Consider the following 17,662-nt stretch of genomic DNA (forward strand, 5'->3'; position numbering starts at 1 on the left):
TTGAATGTCATATTTATTTGGTGAATTTACATGTGAGGTCATTTACAAAAGAAAGATACAGACAGATGCAGCTTTCAGTGCGTTTCAAATATTTTCACAACAGGCAATAGTCCATGAGAATTTGGAATGACAGTATAGAATGGCACATGCTTCAGTTTCCTTTGTGTTTCTCTACCCAACCCCAAGGTGAAAGAAGGGAGAAGAGTAGAAGAAAATGTCAGTGTTAATGTAAATACAGCCATGCAAATAAAAACTTTTTTAAAGTCAGAGATCATCCAGAGATGTAGAACATTTCTGTATTCGGGGCCTATCAGAAGGTGCATAATTTAAAAACAAAATGCAGAGGTCTCAAACTTTCCATCATCCAAATCATCGTGAATTATAATAACCGCACCAACTAATTAGTGGTCTCCCCAATATTTTCCAAAGATTGACTTTGAAAGGGAGTCATTTCTAATAGTTTCTTTAAAAGATAGCATTTGTAGACAAACCTTTTTGGTTTCAACAGAATTAAGCACCCTTAAGGGGTGTAAAAATGCTCCTTTACTCCCAACAGTGTAAACCATAATTATAATTCCTTCTTAAATAAACCTCTCCCCATCCTGAGTATTTCAAAACAAAAGACCACTGAAGAACACAACCCTTCCCTCACCAGAAAAATCTAGCATATAAGCAAAAGGATGGTCTATAAAAGTGGAAATTGGAAATAAATCTTAAAGTGATTTCTAAGTAAGGAGGCAGAGTAAAGATAAAACACTGCTATCAGTATCCCTAGTGAAGACCTGGACCTGGGTGGGTAGTTAGTCATTAGAGATGAAGGTTAGCTCACTACAAAAAAAGCACTCTACATGTCCTCAGCATCTTCAAAAATAAGTGGCTCAAAATTCCTTAAGCACATGTAGCCACAGTTAAAGCACTAAACTTGTTATTTCAGGAAATACTATGCTCTGGCTCCAAGTCTTACATCCTTTTTGACCCTTTAGCTACATTTTCTTCACTAGAAATTTTAAGCTATTTCAATACTCCCATATATCACACTTACTCTACCTTTATTTGGATTATACATACAAGCAATCTGCACTTTGATTTTTTAAAAGTTCTAAAATTTTTTAAAGAGATGGGGTCTCACTATATTGCCCAGGGTGGAGTGCAGTGGCTATTCGCAGGTGCAATCACCATGGCACATTACAGCCTTGAGCTTCTGGTCTCAAGCCTCTTGCCTCAGCCTCCCAAGTAGCTGAGACTATAAATAGTATATACAATGCCACTGTACCCTCTATCCTACGCTTTTAAAAGCACACCATTAAATAGTACTAATTATTATAGAAAATAGTTACAGACAATTATAAACACACTTCTGTTTCATCTTACCTCTTTGTCTGGTCCACTCCCCCATCAATACTCAGTCTTCCAGCATATATATCAATTAAAATATTTTGCATCTGCATAATTTACTGTAAGAAAATCTGCTGCTGTGGACTTTAAGAAGAATGTACATTATCCATTAGAGCGGAAAGGGGCCAAGAGGATTAGTAAGTGCCACCAAGTTTCTAAAACTCTGCAGAATCAGAGGCATTGTGCATGCTGACAATGGTTTAAAGGGTCTCTCAATTTTACTTTAATCCCCCACTGAGCCTTTGTTTCTTTCAAAAAATCAACTGAAAGCGGTTAATTGAATATAAATCTATTTTACAGCATTTACTATGTTAATTTAAAAATCAACATGCTGTAAAATACTTACATACATTATTCACACATATATATAAAGACGAAATCATCCAGAACATAATCCACTCCCAACCCCCATTAAAAAAAAATCAACAAATCAGTTTTTATTTGCATGGCCAATTATCATTTGTACTCTTTGCAACTTTATTTAAATATCCCTTTAACATGTTCTAATCTTTTGTTGCACAGGGAATAAAAGCTGCAAGACTGCAAACTTCCTTCAACAGCCACACCCACAACACCTAGACATGAAACAGATGTAACAAATAACAACACCACAAACAGAAATACTAATTTCCACCATTCAACACAGTTCATGACAGTGTCTTTAGGGTTCAGTTGAAGAGGGGGTAAACTTTAAAAAGAGGGTCAGTCTGCTTTCCCCCTATTTTATAACGTTGGTGGTTTTAATCCGTATTTCTTTGCAACTTCTGTCTGGGCATGGGCGGCATCACAAAGTGAATACAGATGGGCCATCTCCATTTCCGATTTGGCCAGGTTAATAGCTTTGTTGAACATGTCAATGGCTTTCTCCATGTTTCCTCTAAAAGAACAAAATTTTTAAGTCTCAGATTCAACAAGCACTTCACAATATTCAATGAAGGTTGTAAGTGAAGCTACATGAAGTCTCACCACTAAGTTTCTACTATGATTCTGGTAAAATGCTTCTTTTATAATAAACAAGAGTACCTACCACATTGAGAGCACTCAATGAATGTTAACTACTATTACAAATATTATGTGTTTACATTATATCTCTTGTATTCTGTGTTTACTGATAAGAACAGTGAGACTACAGAAATTAATTGGCTTATCTAAAAATCACAATTCCGTCTGCTTCCTAAATTCTGCATGTTTCTACCATTAACATGAGACTCCTTTGGAAAGCAGTAACATAATCTCGGGACACTAATGACGTGCAAAGGCCTCACCTTCACAGACTGATGTGGGCCCCCCTCTTTCCGCTTCATCTCTTACCAGCACGTCCCCAACCCCATGCACCTCTACTCTTCAGGCAATCTATGTGAGTTCCTTGATGTACTGCACACTCATACCTACATACAATACTCAGATTTATGGCCTCTGCCTGATTCTGGTCAAATCCACAGCTATCTAAGAACCATTTTAAGTAACTAGTATTAGCTACATCTATATGCAATCCTACAAAGAATATTAAGTCCCTACTATATATATATATACACACACACACACACACACACACACGCACACACACATACATATACACCTACCTGCATATACAGTTTAACTGGCATACATGTAAGGTACATTTTACTGGCATATGTGCCAGCTAGACTCTATATATGCCAGTAAGAAGTACCACTAGGGTGACTATATTTAATCCCCTATTACAATATATGGCAACGTGATAGACTTATTTTTTAAAAAACTTTTTTCAAGATTTCATGTTCTGGCATTAGGCCAACAGCAAGCAGATCTGCAAAATCCTAGGATAATCTGCGATTTCATTTATTCAAATTCACTTATTTAATTGTAAAGGTAAGGTTCAGAATGGATTTTTTAAAAGTTCAATTAACATGTGAACAAAATTCCATCAAACCCTAAATCAGAGGTCTTTAATTAACCCAGGATCTATGAAAGCCTTAAATTAAAAGCAAAGTGTTTTTGTGTGCATTATTCTAAGAAGAATCCACAGCGTTACTCAAAAAAGATTAAGAACTACCACCCTATCCTATCCTAGTACAAGAATATTTTATTCACATTAACAAATTAGCAATTAAGAAATAATTTAGGCTGGGTGTAGTGGCTCACACCTGTAATCCCAGCACTTCAGGAGGCTGAGATGGGCAAATCACTTGAGGCCAAGAGTTTGAGACCAGCCTGGCCAACATGGTAAAACCCCATCTCTGTTAAAAATACAAAAAGTTAGCTGGGCATGGTGGTGCGTTCCTGTAGTCCCAGCTACTTGGGTGGCTGAGGCACAAGAACTGCTTGAACCCGGGAGGCAGAGGTTGCAGAGTCAAGATTGCATCACTGTACTCCAGTCCAGGCTGGAGACTCTTTATCTCACAAAAAGGAGAAAAACAAAAAACAAAAAACAAAAAAACACTTAGTATTTACATGCCACTGTGGGTACAGAATGGTTCAAAAAAAAAACAATTTTTTTTTTTTTACCAGCCTATATACATTCTGCCTACCGTCGAGCAGGGAGAGGCCTACGGGAGGGGCTGAATGACAGGGAATTAAGAAAACTCATGCTGCTTCCTGACAAGTGATAGTGTCAAGATCAGTGACTCTGGCATCAGTGATATCAGAGCTCAAACCCTGTCTTCTCTATTGGCTTACTGTGCAACCTTGTAAACCTAAGCAGTCTGGGCATCAGTTAAACTAGGGATCACATAATCTCCACCTTTATTAAAGATGGGGGTTAAGATTAATTGAAAGAGTACTTAGAAAACATCTAAAGTTCAGTACTTGGCCTAGAGTAGGAAACTCTAATGGCAATGCCAATATTAAGATGGTACACAGTAAATCCCATGTATGAAATAGTTGTCACCTTTTAATAGTGGATCTATCAATTATCAATCAATTCTGGATAAACATTTACACAAAATAAGAGGTTAAGGACAGAGCCGCAAAAAAGATTCTTATCCAACTCTGATTTTAAAGAAAATTCAGGGGCTCTGAGTTGATGTTGCAACTTGCCCAGTTATTTGGCTGGACGCTTCTTTGTAAGAGGGTCCAGATTTCCTGGCAACTTGGCTACCAATCCTTATGTCACTGCCTAAGCATATTACAGGCATTTTTTTTCCCCTAACAGGAATAAAAAGGAAAGAACATAACAGACTTTAACATGTATGTAACAAGAACAAAAAGCTAAATATCTATGGAGCTGCCACACGTTTCCTAATAACAGACTCCAGAAGTTACCTTTGTACTTCAATAGTTCCCATGGTTTCATAGGCAAAATCACATTTATTGTCAATTTCAATAGCCTTGCTGATAAGTTCCAAACCTCTGTCCAGATCTTGCTTCCACTGAAGTTGAAGTAAACTGCAAATGCAAAAAAATAGTCAGATACGACCATGGCCCAGTAGCAGTAGAAATACACATGTATTAATATGACTCAATTTCTACCTTCAATGAACTTATAAGTTAACTTACAAGGAAAAACAAAACCTAAAGCAATATATAATCAGCATCAAATTGTGTTTTTTTTCTCAACTTATATTGGTTTTCTAGTCTAAGTTCCTTATTACAAAAAGGGTTCAAGGTCTAAGCTCTATTACTAACTTATCTTGCATTCCTTATTTTTCACTTTATATAAATTTAAGTGAAATTTCTTAGGATAATTCAAGTACACAAAGGCCACGAACACTTGTGTATGCTTCCTATTTTGATATAAGCAACAGCTGACAGGATATTCAGTTTGAAATTAAAACCCTTAACATAGAGCAAAAATAGTACGTTAATTTTTCTTTCTTTCTTTTTTTTTTTTTTGTTGAGACACAGCCTCACTCTGCCGCCCAGGCTGGAATGCAGTGGTGTAATCTTGGCTCACTGCAACCTCCACCTCCCGGGTTCAAGTGATTCTCACTCCTTAGCCTCCTGAGTAGCTGGGAATCGGGCATGTGCCACCACACCCGGCTAATTTTTTGTAGTTTTAGTAGACACTGGGTTTCACCATGTTGGCCAGGCAGGTTTTGAACTCCCAATCTCAAGTGATCCGCCTGCCTTGGCCTCCCAAAGTACTAGGATTACAGGTGTGAGCCACTGCGCCTGGCCTCCTTAACTAACTTCTGTAAGAATGAAAAGACATCCAGGAGCATTAAGAAGTTTGTCAATTAACTTCTCTACTGCAGTCCCCTTCCTCAGTGGCCAAAATAAATACATTTCATTACTATGCAAGAAATTCATTATCTCATTGGAACAACCACAAAAATACATACCCTTTATGAACATATGTTGTGGCATTATCTGGTTCCAAATCAATACATTTATCATACATTTCATCAGCTTTACCAAACTGTTGTTGATCTGTTAATGCCTATGTGAGGAGATACTTCAGTTATATTAAGGTAACTGTCAACCTAAGCAGTTAAAAGTGTATTTATTATTCATTATAAAAATTTACTTCATTTATTATTACAAAATTATCATGTTTTGGGGATACAGACTGATTTACATTTTACAACTTAATTGTTGGAGTTTTTAGGTGGCACTGGTATAAATATAAAATCTTAACTGTCCTCTTTCTTCAGCAAGTGGTTACCTGCCATAGCAGATAATCTCTGGTAAACTGTTCAATACAGATAATCCCATTCTTAGTGACAGCTCTAATATCACATTCTCATAGGTACAGTCACATCACTTATTCAGGATTTATCATAATACAGCTCAAGGGAATTTTTTTTTTTTTTTTTTTTTTTTTTGGAGCCAGAGTTTCATTCTTGTTACCCAGGCTGGGGTGCAATGGCACAATCTCTGCTCACTGCAACCTCCGCCTCTTGGGTTCAAGTGATCCTCCTGCCTCAGACTCCTGAGTAACTGGGACTACAGGCACGCAACACCTTGCTTGGCTAATTTTTGTATTTTTAATAGAGATGGGGTTTCACTATGTTGGCCAGGTTGGACTCGAACTCCTGACCTTCGGTGATCCACCCACCTTGGCCTCCCAAAGTTCTGGGATTACAGGAGTGAGCCACCGTACCCAGCCAGGGAATTATCTTAAGGGCAATATTCATCTGTAGGTATAAATTAAGATGTATGTGTTAAATGTCTTCAGAGCTATTTCTTTGAAATTATTGATTTTTTAAAAAGCAGCTATAACTGCTTCAACTAATACATCTCCAAAAATAATTTCCTAATATTATCTAATACCTAGCCCATATTCGGTTAACTCCAGTTATTTATAAGATGACTTTTAAGAACTATGTGAGTCATTATTTTTGGCTGTATGGCTCTTAGTCTTTTCATATCTAAAATAAGCTAACTTAAATATTTTAAAAATCTCTTAAAAATATCAAAGAAATATAGTCAGCACATCTTCTTTATAATAAAAATCAGAAAGATGTAGAAAGTAGAAATATTTTTATAGCTTCCACCATTGTGAGCATATGCCTTCCTGATATATTTATCTATCTCTATTTACCTCCCTATTCATTTTCTTTCACATAGTTTAGTTCATTTAGTATACAATTTTCCCTTTAATAACAGGCAGTGCTATATCTTGCTTTGTTAACTTTAATGTATTTTTAACTTTTAACGGCTGCATAATATACCATTAAGTGAGTGTACCACAATTCTGCAAACATAATTCAATCTTCCATTGAACATTTACAATTTTCCCCAATTGTCTGTCATAGTTAACAATAATGTAATAAACACTTATTTTGAAAACAAAGGAAGCAGCTATAATCAGCTATCTTAAGGCAAATCCCACGGCTGAAAGGTAAGGCATAGTTCTGTGGATATCAGACTATGCTCAAGTTGTAACTTTGCGAGTTGGCCAGCATCTAAACCAAAGCTTTGAGGGCCAAAAAAGTTACACTAAGTATATATACACACACACATACATACACGTACTGTATGCATATATAAAGTTACATATACCATATAGTGAAGCTAAAATTAGAAAACAGATCAAAGAAAAGAAATCTGAGTGCAAAATGACTGTGTAATAATGCTAATGCTGATGAGAAGACAGCTCATACAAACCAAACCTATCTTGAAGGCAGAACGGTAATAGGGAAATATGCTATTGGGAAAGTTCTGCAGAAGAGTTGTTCCCCAGTAGCGGTTGCTATTCGGTGGCCTTTGCTCTTCTAGATGCTTAGAGAAATCTGCACCAAAAAAGCCCTTCTGAATTCCATGACAAGGATGAGGATGTTGCTGTCACTTCCCGGTTTGTTACCAATTATAAGGCATAAACTCAAGTGTACCCATTCATAGGATTAAAATGTACACTTCAATGCAGTTATATATAAGACCTACCTCTAAAGAACTGATCCAACACAAACCAATTTTCTCATAGTTCCACCCTCAATAAACCCTTAAACTCCTTGTGAAATTGTTCTTATAACCTGCCTAGAGATACCATGAAGGAAATTAGAAACAAAGTAAGCAACCTTAAGAAGGGTTTAAGGAGAGGGGTCAACCAGGGATGGTGATACATATATATATATTTTTTGGAAATACAGTCTCACTCTGTTGCCCATGCTGGAGTGCAGTGGTGCAATCTCAGCTCACTGCAACCTCTGCCTCCCGGGTTCAAGTGATTCTCCTACCTCAGCCTCCCCAGTTGCTGGGATAACAGGTGTGCACCAAACCACACCCAGCTAATTTGTATATTTTTAGTAGAGATGGGGTTTCTCTATGCTGGCCAGGCTAGTCTCAAACTCCTGGTTCAAGTGATCCGCCTGCCTCAGCCTCTCAAAGTGCTGGGATTGCAGGCAGGAGCCACCACGCCCAGCCAGGGGAGGGTAATTTGTTATTGTTTCCTATTTCTATGCTGTGGAGAAAAACCCAACATGTCTTTTGTAATTAAAAAGAAAAATAAAGTATATAGAGCATCAGTCCCCAACACTTTCCCAGCACTTCTGGCACCACAGACCGGTTTTGTAGAAGACAATTTTTGCATGAATTGGGGTGGGAGGAGGAGGGATGGTTTTGGGATGAAACTGTTCCACCTCAGATCATCAGGCACCAGAATCTAATGCTGCGGCTGATTTGACAGTGACAGGAGGCGGAGCTCAGGTAGTAATGCTTGCCCAGTGCTCACCTGCTGGGCGGCCCCATTCCTAAGAGGCCTCGAAGCAGCTGTACCGCTGATAGAGTGTTGAGATGGCTAGTTTATGCAGATACCAAAACCAATTTTCAGCTTTAAGAAAGAAAGCTGAGTCATTCAGAGGTTATTTATTTGAGGGGAAAATGTATGACCATGACCTACAAGAAGCTAATCATTTTCATTTAAATGGATGATTTAAAACTAAGAAGTTTTCAAGAATTTCAGACTACAATAAGAAAGTTAAAACAATTCAGATTTAAATCCTGCTTTTCATACCTTCAATCCTAAACCAAGAGAGTTTCAAGAATTTTAGATAAAGGAAAGATAAAATAAACTATTACAACAACCTAGCCATATAAAAAGGCAGTGACCAAACAGAAAGAAATGTCTTTCTGTGGATATTTTCTCCACCAACTGCATACAGTAAATTTTCCTAAGGCAATTAACTTTTTGCAAAACCAATCCAAAAGAAGAAAGGACAGAAATTTTTGCCTTAAGCTTCCCCATATTGAGTTTAGGGCCATGATTTCCAAATTGTGTAACAAAGGAGCCTCTTCTGAGGTGATTCAGGACCAACCAGGAGCCATGAGAATCAATCAGGAACAAAGCCACCAGCTTCCAAAGAAGCTGCAACCATGACAGCACTGTTTTCTGATTTCCACACTGAGATGTAGCATATGTATGCAGTTATTTTTTTAAAATCTGAAAAAACCATTTACCTGGGCGTATAGTGCATAGCCTTCGGCACACCTTGGAAATTTCTTTATGACCTCTTCAAAACCTTTCATAGCTGCTTGGATTTGTGAAGAGTTGTTTCCTGTATATGCCTGGCGGTACTATAAAAAAATCAAAACAGGCCTGTCAAATCAAGAACTCAAAAACTCATGGAATGTTATCATAAACATACAAAATTACATAAATATTTCCAAAAAACAGGTGATTTGCTAACATAATCTGCAGCATCCAAAAGGGTTCCAAGTAGGTATCTCAGCAGCAGAGAGCCAAAGGTTACGTACAACGACGACTCCATGGCCACTATACAATTTCAAGATGTTCAATACTGTAGAAGAGGGCATACTAATTTGTAAGAAGTGAACTTTGCAATAAATGAATTTTAAATCTAGTAAAATTTTTGTCATTTTTTTCATTTATAATATATATTTGTGACACAATTTCTTCCTTTAAATGGAAAATTCTTTTAGGACTCTAGCCATACAGCTAACTGGAAGTACTTTATTTTACTAGAAATGCACTTAAAAAAAAAAAACGCAACCTTTTGAGCTTTATGTTTCTGAATATTAAGAAATAGTTCTATGAAACAGGGGTGAGAGAGCAAGTTACATGATGTCATGTTTACAGAGTATTTCCTCAAAATGTTTTTGCTTTTTGTATTGATTTATGGTGGAGAAGCAGGGAGACCAGTTCTGTTTAGGGAAGTATAAAATCAGGGACAAACATCTATCAAGATGAACTCAAAACAAATGTCTAGAGAAATACAAGAGCTAGGTATTAATCAGCACCTTTTTTCCTCAGTAGTTATCCTTTGGGAAAGAAAGAAAGAGAAGAGTTTGTAGACAATGAGATACTGATTTTTGTTGACACTGGAAAATAAAAGTGATGTTTAGGAAAATAGAAAAGATAGTAGTACCTACCAATGCAAAACATTTCTGTGCTTGTGCCAGAGCAGACTCAGGTCTTAACCTAATACACTCATCAAAATCTGCCACTGCTTCTTCAACTTGATCAAGGAGTATTTTCAGCTAAGAAAAAAATATGTAAATATATGTAATTCAAATAGGCCCACCAGTTAAGTATGTTCTGTATCCCATCTCTATTATTACAGCTCAGCATAATGCTGAGCATGCAGTAATTATTCAATATATAATTACTTTCTAGAAACAGTGAATTTAAAAATCTTGAAATTTAAAAGGCAAGATTCCAAAACATAAAAATGGTATCCAACATTTAGAAAGGACTACAAGCCAACCATTTCTGCACTGCAATTCTGACCACTATTAAGCAAGAAACCCCTTCTTCTAGAAAACTAAACATCCTGTACATTCTAATATCAAAGCAGGTTAGACATCAGATAATTACCTTTCAAATGAATCTTCAGACACTACCAGTAAAGATCAAAATGTCAAGAATTTTAAGAGGTTATCTCAACACTTAACATCCTTCCAAAAGAAATAGTCATGCATAATTACATTTCAATCAACAGACCGCAAGATTGTAATACTGCATTTTTACTGTACCTTTTCTATGTTTAGTTATGTTTTAGACACACAGATACTTACCACTGTGTTATAACTGCATATAATATTTGGTACAGTAACACGCTATACAGGTTTGTAGCTTAGGAGCAACAGGCTACAACATACAGCTTAGGTGTGTAGTAGGCTATACCATCTAGGTTTGTGTAAGTACACTCTATGATGTCCGCACAACAAAATCACCAAATAATGCACTTCCCAGGCAGGACACATGATGCTATTAGGTAAAATTCTCCATTAGAAAGAACTTCAGCTCTTCTATTATTATCATGCATAGCCCACACTTTTTACCATAAAGTATTCCAAGAAGCCATGTTAAGCCCACTATAAAGCCATATTTTCCCCACCTGAGGCAGTAATTGGAAACTGTTTCTTCTCTATATATTTCCACTAAAAAACTAATATGCCTGTTACAAAACTTGAAAAGATAAATACACTTATTTTTACAACTTGGACAGTCCAAAATATTTCCTTATATAGCAGGAAGCTCACAAAAATCATCCTGTTGATTCTAGAATTAACTCAGATTGCTTACTAAATGTTATTAATGTTTTACTCATTGAAAACCTATGAACCAGAAACACCAGAAAAACAAACTTGAACTGATAAGCCAACAGTTTTTGCCTTTCTTTACTCTTTTTTCGTAAGTAAATACCGAAATTAAACAAAGGCCAATTCAAACTGTAAACCACTGTGGTACTTTGTTCACAACTATCAGAAATTATATAAGAAAAATCAAGAAAATTATACAAGAAATTCTCAAAAATGGTATCAAATAACTCAATCTAAAAGTCAGACCTCTAGGTAAGAAAACAGACGTACCTGTCCTCGGTGGTGATAAACATCTGCATTCTGAGGGTCAATGTCAGCAGCCATGTTAAAATCCTGAGTGGACAGCAAAGGCTGCTGCTGTTGCATGTACATGCTGCCTCTTTTGATGAGAGCATTTGCTCGAAGCTATATACCCCAAATGAGGAAAGGTTCATCATTACTTTTTTTTCCTCCAATCTAGTTTCTTTAAATAACAGCTTTTTTCTATCATCCACATATCACAAAGGTCACCCTTTTAAAGTATGCATGTCAGCTGTTTTTAGTATATTCACTAAGTTGTGTATTGATTACCACTATCTAATTCCAGAACATTTTCATCACCCTTAAAAGAAATCCCATACAAATAAGCAGTCACCCTCCATCCCCGCTCACCACCTACACTCTTCAGCCCCTAGAAACCACCAATCTATTTTCTATTTCTACGAATTTGTATATTCTGGATGTTTCATATAAGTGGAATCATACATTATATATAGCCTTTTGTGTCTGGCTTCTTTGATTTAGCATAATGTTTTCAACGTTCATCCATATTGTAGCATGTATCAGTTTTTCATTCTTTTGTTATGCCTGAAAAATATTCCATTTTACAGATATCACATTTTATTTATCCATTCATCAACTGATGGACATCTGAGCTTCTTTCACTTTTTCGCTACCATAAATAATGCTGCTATGAACATTCATATAGAAGGTTTTTAAAAAAGTTTTTAAAAATAGGATGAGATTTTGCTGTGTTGCCCAGGGTAGACTAGAACTCCTGGGTTCCCAAAGTGCTGGGATTATAGGTGTGAGCCTCCACACCCAGTTCTCATGTACAAGTTTTTGTGTTAATGAATGTACTAAATTCTCTTGGGTATATACCTAGGAGTGGAATTACTAGATCATACAGTAACTTTTTGAGGAACTGCCAAACTAATTTCCAAAAGGGTTTTCCCATTGTATTAATACATTTCCACCAACAATGTATGAGGGTTCCAATTTTCCACATCTTCAAAAACACTTATTATTATCCACCATGTTTTTTATTAGAGCCTTATTGTCTTTTTGATTATAGCCATCCTAGGAGGTGTGAAGTGGCATCTCACTGTGGTTTTGATTTGTATTTCCCTAATGGCTAATGACGCCATCTTGTCATTTATATATTCTTTGGAGAAATGTCTATTCAGATCCTTTGCCCATTTTTAACTTAGGTTGTCTTTTTATTGTTGAGCTTTTAGAGTTCTTTATTCTGGATACAAGCTCCTAATCAGATACATGATTTGTGAATATTTTTCCCATGTTGAGTGATGTGTTTTCTCTTTCTTGATGGTGTCTTTTCACACAGAAGTTTTGTCTTGTTGTTTTGAGACAGGATCTCTGTCACCCAGGCTGGAGTACAGTGGCACAATCACGGCTCACCGCAGACTCGACCTCCCAGGCTCAGGGGATCCTCCCACCTCAGCCTCCTGAGTAGCTGGGACTACAGGCACATGCCGTCATGCCCAGCTAATTTTCAGGCATGAGCCACCACCCCCAGCCAAGCACAGAAGTCTGATCAAGTCCAATTTATTGTTTGTTTGTTTTTTTTTGGTTGCTTGTGCTTTTGGTGCCATATCTAAGAAACTACTATTTATCTAAGGTAACAAACATTTAGTCCTCTATTTTATCCTAAGAGTTTTATAGTTTTAGCTCTTAAACATTAAGGGCTCTAATCCATTTTAAGTTAATTTTTGTACATGGCATATGGTAAGCATCATTACTACTTGCCATTAAAAGTCATGTGATCATGAAAACAATACGTTTCTTTAAAATTTTGTTCAAAGCAATAGTACATACATATAGAACAAATAATATCCTCCATAATTGTAATAAAAACATATAACATATAACAGTTGTAATCATCAGGAAAATCAGCAGAATATTAAAGATAATATTATGAGGGTAACTTCAATTTGAAAATCTCATTTTGAAAGAAACTTTTAATAATATTTAGGTCTTAAAAACAACTATTATATCCCCCCAAATACAGCAGATGAGAGAGGCTACAGAGTTCATGTAATGCAATGAGGAAACAGGTCAGAGATGTTAACAAACTAGTAAGTAATATAGTTAATTGGTGGTTAAATTCTGTTTTGTTACACTGAATAGAATGTAACAATTCAACAGATGCCCCTGAATCTTAATTATGAAATGCATAATACACAGCACATTAAGAATACTTAGAAAGGCCGGGCGCGGTGGCTCAAGTCTGTAATTCCAGCACTTTGGGAGGCCGAGACGGGTGGATCACGAGGTCAGGAGATCGAGACCATCCTGGCTAACACGGTGAAACCTCGTCTCTACTAAAAATACAAAAAACTAGCCGGGCGACGTGGCGAATGCCTGTAGTCCCAGCTACTTGGGAGGCTGAGGCAGGAGAATGGCGGGAACCCGGGAGGCGGAGCTTGCAGTGAGCTGAGATCCGGCCACTGCACTCCAGCCTGGGCGGCAGAGCGAGACTCCGTCTCAAAAAAAAAAAAAAAAAAAAGAATACTTAGAAAATGTTAGGCTGTTCCAACTGTACAACTGCAAAACTTTTGGCATATTTATACATTCTATTTTTAGAACCTTTTTTTCATGTAACATAAAACCTTTCTGAATATATTAATGTGCTTTTATTAAGTGTTTTATACCTGGTGCCACAAATTATATGTTACTTACAGCATTATCTACAGAATTGCTATATCACTTTTACCACTGCCCAAATACAGTCCAATACAGTAGGCAGTGGCTACAGGGAGAAGATGAAACTACCAGATGCTACAGGAAAAAAAAAAGTCCTTTCCTAAATAAAGATAAATATCACTGATATTTATATTTTCAGATTCACTGCACCAATTACGTTATTATTAAGAGTAGTTTCTTCAAAAACAAAAACAGCCCTTCGAAGAATGGCAGCTGAAATGCTTTAAAAAATCTGGCAAAACATAATGAAAGGCATCACCTTCTATTTAATAATTTCTTCACACACATTTTTTAATGTACCTTCACATTAGCTTCTTTCAAACTGATGACTTTATCTAAATCTGGTTTGGCCGCATTGGCATTGCCAATAAGCAGGTAGAAGGTAGCTCGTAGTAGTAATGCTTCTGCCATGTATTTGCCTTCAGCATCTATTTCTTTTGAGCATTCACTTATGATTTTATCGTAGTTTTCTTCTTCCATATACTGTTTGGCCTTTAAATATCCAGAACTGAAAATAAAAACAAACATAGGAAATTATTTACTAAGAAAAAATTAAATGTGCCTGGGTGTAGTGGCTCACGCCTGTAATCCCAGCACTTTAGGAGGCTGAGGTGGGCGGATCATTGAGGTCAGGCATTCAAGACCAGCCTGGCTAACGTGGTGAAACCTGTTTCTACTAAAAATACAAAAATTAGCTGGGCATGGTAGCGTGTGCCTGTAATCCCAGCTACTCAGGAGCTGACGCAGGAGAATCGCTTGAACCTGGGAGGTGTTGGTTGCAGTGGGCCGAGATGGAGCCACTGCATTCCAGCCTGGGTGACAGAGCGAGACTCCATCTCACAAAAAAAAGAAAGAAAGAAAAGAAAGAAAAAATTAAATGTTAAAACATGCCACATTTAGCACACCTGAGTAAATTAAGCAACTGTCTATTTGCCCTTAACAAGATAATCAGCCAGTGTGGGATGGAGCTGGGGTGGGGAAAGGGCGGTGCGGTTAAACAGATTAGGATTTTTCATGTAGATGGGGATTTCTTGAAACCTTGGACAAGGAGTTTTAAAAAGGAAGCAGCAGATTCCTGGGTAATACCTCAGCTTAGACATTTAGATACTGAAAAGATGAGCTAATGAAAGAGAGACTGATCTGCAATATGGGTAAGGATCCTGTCTTATTCACCTTCCTATCTGAGGCACATCAATGGTACTCAACAGGTGTTTAACAGTTAACAGAAGGAACAGGGAACTAGGAAATAAGTGAGTTTAGAGTCACAGAAGCTAAGGCAAGAGGTGTGAGCAGACCTAGAATTAATAACTGAACTTATTAAAGAAGCGAATTCAAAGGAAGACTCTTCCATCAATTAATACTTTAAAAAACACCCTTCTCTATGTTTTAAAGAGCAGTGAACACAGTATCTCTTGTTATTCTTCTAAGATGATGACTTTTATGGAGATGCTTGTAGAAGTAATCTTTTTATCTGAAATTTGTACTAGGTGTCATGAGGTACTTGAGATATCTTCCAAACATAAAGCATTGTAAATTAAAGTACATTTTCTTATTTCAGTTGTTATATGTGTATAGAAAAAACTGGCAAATGACTTAAAAGTTACGTCAGGCCAGACACGGTGGCTCATGCCTGTAATCCCAGTAGTCTGGAAGGCTGACGTGGGAGGATCACCTGAGCCCAGGAGTTCAAGACCAGGCGGGGCAACATGGCAAGACCCCGATCTCCATAATTAAAAACAAAAAAAATTGGCCAGCCACGGTGGTGTGCACCTAGAGTCCCAGCTACTTAAGAGGTTGAGGCGAGAGGATAGCTTGATTCCAGGAGTTGGAGGCTGCAGTGAGCTATGATCGCACCACTGTATTCCAGCCTGAGTGACTCCCTCTCTCTCCTTTTTGTTTTTTGAGACAGAGTCTTGCTCTGTTCCCTAGACTGGAGTACAGTGGCATGATCTCAGCTCACTTCAACCTCTGCCTCTGGGACTCAAGCCATCCTCCCACCTCAGCCTCCCCAGTTGCTGAGACTATAGGTGGACACCACCATGCCAAGCTAATTTTTGTTAGTTTTCTGTAGAGATAGGGCTTCTCCATGTTGCCCAGGCTAGTCTCAAACTCCTAGACTCAAGCAATCTGTCCACCTCAGCCTCTCAAAGTGTTGGGATTACAGGCATGAGCCACCATGCCTGGCCTGACCCTGTATCTTAAAAAAACAAATTAAAAAAGTTATGTCAGTGAAATATCTTATAAGCTCTACCCTAACCTCTCCTGTAATTACATTCAAATGTTGCCTACATTCTAGTTTTGTTTCTCAGCTCACCAGGCTAAGAAAACACAAACAGGCCAGGCGCGGTGGCTCACACCTGTAATTCCAACACTTTGGGAGGCCAAGGTGGGCAGATCACCTGAGGTCGGGAGTTCGAGACCAGTCTGGCAAACACGGGAAACTCCGTCTCCACTAAAAATACAAAAATTAGTTGGCGTCGTGGTGTGTGCCTGTAATCCCAGATACTAGGGAAGCTGAGGTGGGAGAATCACTTGATCCCAGGAGGCAGAGCCTACAGTGAGCCAAGACTGCGCCACCACTGCACTCCAGCCTAGGCAAAAGAGACTCCGTATCAAATTTAAAAAAAAAAGAGAGCAAGAAAGAAAACACAATGATTTAAATCAGATTAGAAGTAATGTCACTTACTGAAGAACATAAGTGTTAGTTATTTATAAGCATGATTTCTACACCTCGCAATAACCTCGTAAGGTAAATATTACTAGCTCCATTTAAAGGATGATAAAGCTAAGGCTCACAGTAAGCTGGCATTTAAAACTTAGGTCCAATTCCAGTTAGGGTGCTGATGATAGCTAGCTACATCCTACCATCTCTCAATAAAGCTTTTAGAATAATGGTATTAAATTCATTATAGTTTTTCTGGGACAAGGACTATTTCCTAACCAGAAGAAGAAATTGTTTGCGTAACAGTCACAAAGAGCTAACATGACATCTTGAACACTTACTTCCCAACTACAATCTTCTCAAAGATTGTGTATCAATGAACTAAAATTTGTACACTGCAGTATAATTATGCATAGTATCTTCTCTTAAAAGGTCACCAGCAATGGTAGAAAAATTGGAAGATAAAAATCAAAAGCAATTTGTTTCTTCAAACCCTGCAATATGCTGCAGATGCAAAACCCAGTTATGCTCAGCTACTAGAACAGTATTTCCTTTTCTTCCTAACTCATTAAAAAATATCATGTTGATAATAACATCGTACCTTCTCTCAGGGGGAGAGCTACCCTTGACAGAAAAACACAAGTATTGACAAATACGAATGGAATAAAGCAGGCTAGATGACTTATATGACATTATATC

At 37.4% G+C, this 17,662-nt stretch overlaps 1 protein-coding gene across 1 annotated transcript in view; it reads right to left on the reverse strand.

The window, feature by feature from the left end:
• Positions 1–17,662, reverse strand: part of TOMM70 (translocase of outer mitochondrial membrane 70) — a 37,955-nt gene continuing 20,293 nt past the window's right edge. The window contains exons 6-12 of the mRNA XM_007986053.3: positions 14,602–14,809; positions 11,590–11,724; positions 10,147–10,254; positions 9,214–9,330; positions 5,658–5,755; positions 4,639–4,761; positions 1–2,272 (exon numbers count right to left, since the gene is read on the reverse strand). Coding sequence (XP_007984244.1) covers positions 2,119–2,272; positions 4,639–4,761; positions 5,658–5,755; positions 9,214–9,330; positions 10,147–10,254; positions 11,590–11,724; positions 14,602–14,809 — 943 coding nt within the window. The 3' untranslated portion in view covers positions 1–2,118. The remainder of the gene's footprint in view (positions 2,273–4,638; positions 4,762–5,657; positions 5,756–9,213; positions 9,331–10,146; positions 10,255–11,589; positions 11,725–14,601; positions 14,810–17,662) is intronic.

This window comes from Chlorocebus sabaeus, chromosome 22 (assembly GCF_047675955.1).
Source record: "Chlorocebus sabaeus isolate Y175 chromosome 22, mChlSab1.0.hap1, whole genome shotgun sequence".
Taxonomy (NCBI): Eukaryota; Metazoa; Chordata; class Mammalia; order Primates; family Cercopithecidae; genus Chlorocebus; species Chlorocebus sabaeus.